This window comes from Salvelinus sp. IW2-2015, unplaced genomic scaffold (assembly GCF_002910315.2).
Source record: "Salvelinus sp. IW2-2015 unplaced genomic scaffold, ASM291031v2 Un_scaffold1316, whole genome shotgun sequence".
Lineage (NCBI taxonomy): Eukaryota > Metazoa > Chordata > Actinopteri > Salmoniformes > Salmonidae > Salvelinus > Salvelinus sp. IW2-2015.
In genome coordinates, this window is record NW_019942838.1 from 225,568 (window position 1) to 228,505 (window position 2,938).

The 2,938-nt window shown below is 48.3% G+C and overlaps 1 protein-coding gene across 1 annotated transcript in view; it reads right to left on the reverse strand.

Annotated features, from left to right (window-relative positions):
* LOC112070414 (leukocyte immunoglobulin-like receptor subfamily B member 2) overlaps positions 1 to 2,616 on the reverse strand; it is a 9,634-nt gene extending 7,018 nt beyond the window's left edge. Inside the window, exons 1-4 of the mRNA XM_024137825.2 lie at positions 2,533 to 2,616; positions 2,096 to 2,353; positions 1,721 to 1,993; positions 274 to 543 (exon numbers count right to left, since the gene is read on the reverse strand). Of these exons, the coding sequence (XP_023993593.1) occupies positions 274 to 543; positions 1,721 to 1,993; positions 2,096 to 2,288 (736 nt within the window). The 5' untranslated portion in view covers positions 2,289 to 2,353; positions 2,533 to 2,616. The remainder of the gene's footprint in view (positions 1 to 273; positions 544 to 1,720; positions 1,994 to 2,095; positions 2,354 to 2,532) is intronic.
* Between the last annotated feature and the right edge of the window lie 322 nt (positions 2,617 to 2,938).

Consider the following 2,938-nt stretch of genomic DNA (forward strand, 5'->3'; position numbering starts at 1 on the left):
GCACTCCAGTGATGATCCATGGCCCGAGCCTGTTTGGTGACATGATCCATGCAGCGCCTGTAGTGATGATCCATGGCACCGGATCTGTAGTGATATCCATGGCATGAAGCTCCAGTGATGATCCGGGCCAGGAAGCCTGTGTGAGATCCATGGACACGGAGCCTACCCAACAGACTGTTTCCTAGTCCTTGAAGCTCCAGCGCGTTCGCTGGTCCGGAGCCTCCAGCGACGGTTCCTAGTCCGGAGCTCCAGCCGACTCGGTCCCAGTCCGACTCCAGCGACGGTTCCCATCCGAGCTCCGCGACCGTCGCAGTCCGGAACCTCCAGCGACGGTCCGCAGATCCGGGTCTCCAGCGATGGTCTGCAGTACAGAGTCCTCAGCGGTTGTTCCCAGTTCAGAGCCTCCGGCGATCATATCCACAGTCCGGTTCCTCCGCAACCAATACTCACGGTCGGGGGAGGTCTCCGCGCGATCCCGTCTGTTCAGGAGGCAGAGGATCAGCGTCGGACCGGGCATTCCCGAACCGGAGCCGCCGATCCGGGCTAGAGGCCACCCAGACCCTCCCCTATAGTTTTGCGTCCGGATCCGCCACCTTTGGGGGGGGGGTTCACTGTCACGGTGTGATCGGGCAGTGGGCATTCTATCGTCTTTCTATTTCCTTTGTGTTTTGGCCAGTGTGGTTCCACAATCAGAGCAAGTGCTCTTCTTGTCTCTGATTGGGAGATCTACTTAGCAGCCTTTCCCCCACGCTATGTTGTGGGATCTTGTTCGTTTATGTGCTGTATACGCCCTACAGAGCTGTAACGTTTCGTCGTTTTCTCTTCTTTTGTTGCCTGTGTTATCATTATAAATATGATTAAACCTCCCCACGCTGCATCTTGGTCCATTCTAACGACGAGCATACACAGTATCGTTTTCTCACTTTCACTGTCATCCAGCTCTCTGTGTGATTCTCCCTTGTCAGGGGATTTGGCACTTTGAGAATCCTTCATCCGACTTTGGACTCTGCAGGGAATGGTCATCTCTCCTGGTGGTCCTTCATTCTTGATTGAGTGCTACCATCTTTGTAGATCAGCCTTGGGTTTGATGTTTAGAGCTTGTTGCCCAGAATTGCAGCGCAGCAGTCACGAGTCTCTTCAGTCACGGACTGGCAGGCTCTCAGGATCCATCACCATCTGTGTAATTAATATATAAATACACACTGCTAAAGTACCTGCAAAACTGGAATCTCACCCTTAAAATATTATGTCTTGTATTTTATATGATGCAATTAAGTTACGAATTGAACATTCCCTATTATCATGAAATGTTGTTGTTTTGTGTGGAATGTCGTACATAGACATACCATGCACTGTGATGTTACAGCATTCTGTACTCTCCTGATCCAGACTCACACCAGCTACACTCCACTGTTGCCCTGTGTATGTGTAGCTTGATTGGTAACATCGTGGACCCTGTTATTGATCGCCACTGTTAGAAGCACACACTGACTTCACCTCCTCTCTCTGGTGTATCTCATCAGTCTCCCTGCAGTAGATACCACCTTCTGCCCACAGCTCGTGAGAGGCGTCTTTTGATCTAAAGTGTTGAGTTTGCTGTTGGACTATTCTGAAGACGAACATTGCAACGCTGCAGATCTGAAACAAAGAGAGACGCAGTCAGAACCTAGTAAATATATATATTCTACACATGAGGGGACTAAAACTGTTTTAGACTCACCAGTAATGTTTATCTGGACTGGGTCACTGTACAGGGTGTAGTAGACTGGGTCTCCTCTCCCAGCTCTGCACCAGTACTGTCCTCCATCAGAGACACTGACCCAGCTGAGTGTGTAGGAGTATACAGAGGTTGTGGTTACTGGTGTAGAGTCTGGTCTGTGTCTGTACCAGTAAAACTTCCATCCAGAAGACTCTACAGTACAGCTCAGTGTCACACTGTCTCCTGTGAATACGTCCTCCTTGTCTGAAGTCAGTGTAGTCGACGGCTGATAATCTGTTGGTATTTCAATATGTTTGAGTGGTCAAATCCAGTGTCCTGATACACTATGACAACAACCTCAACAAGTTAGTGATGGAGAATCAATAGTGAACTCACCAGTAACACTGATGGGGAGGAAAACACTGAGTTGAGACCACTGAGGCCGACCTGTCCTCACCCCAACACATCTGTACTGACCAGCCTGGTTAGACAGAGTGGTGATGGTTTGACCAGGCGTACTGGATTTGAGGTTGTTGCCTGTAAACCAGCTGTACGTCCAGTCTGTGTCCGTTGATATGTAACACTGCATGCTGACTGTCTCTCCAGAGTAGAGGAGACCCTGAGGAGAGATACTCACTGAGGCCGTGGGCAGAGCTGTAGAAACACAGTTAAATATTAAGACATYTGTAGTCAGAGAACCAATCTTTCCAGATGATGATCTTACTTCAGTAGGTAATACAGTAACTAAATATTAACACACTGACCATGTCTATTTGATTGACTCAATATAAATAGTGTTTGACACACAAGAGAGACACAACAAAGTAACTCACCATTCACAGTGAGGGTAATAACATTACTTTGTTGTGAAGATGTGGGTCTGGATCTTCTCTCCCTGACACCAGTAGAGACCCTGGTCAGACTCAGTAACTCTACTGATGGTGAGGGTGTCTCCTGTTATAGTGTGTCTGACAGACTGGGATACTACATTATTATAATGATCTTTGTACCACTGATAGCTCCAGTTACTGTCAGACCCTACTGAACACGTCAGAGTAACTGTCTCTCCAGGYAACACAGGGTTTGGCTCTACAGTCAGTGTAGTTTCAGGCAGAGCTGAGAAAATGCAGAGCAGAATATTAAAACATCTGCATATATGTAACGGCAGTCTAGCTCTTCCTCCTCAGACGAGGAGAGGCGAGAAGGATCGGAGGACCAATGTGCAGCGTGGTAAGTTTC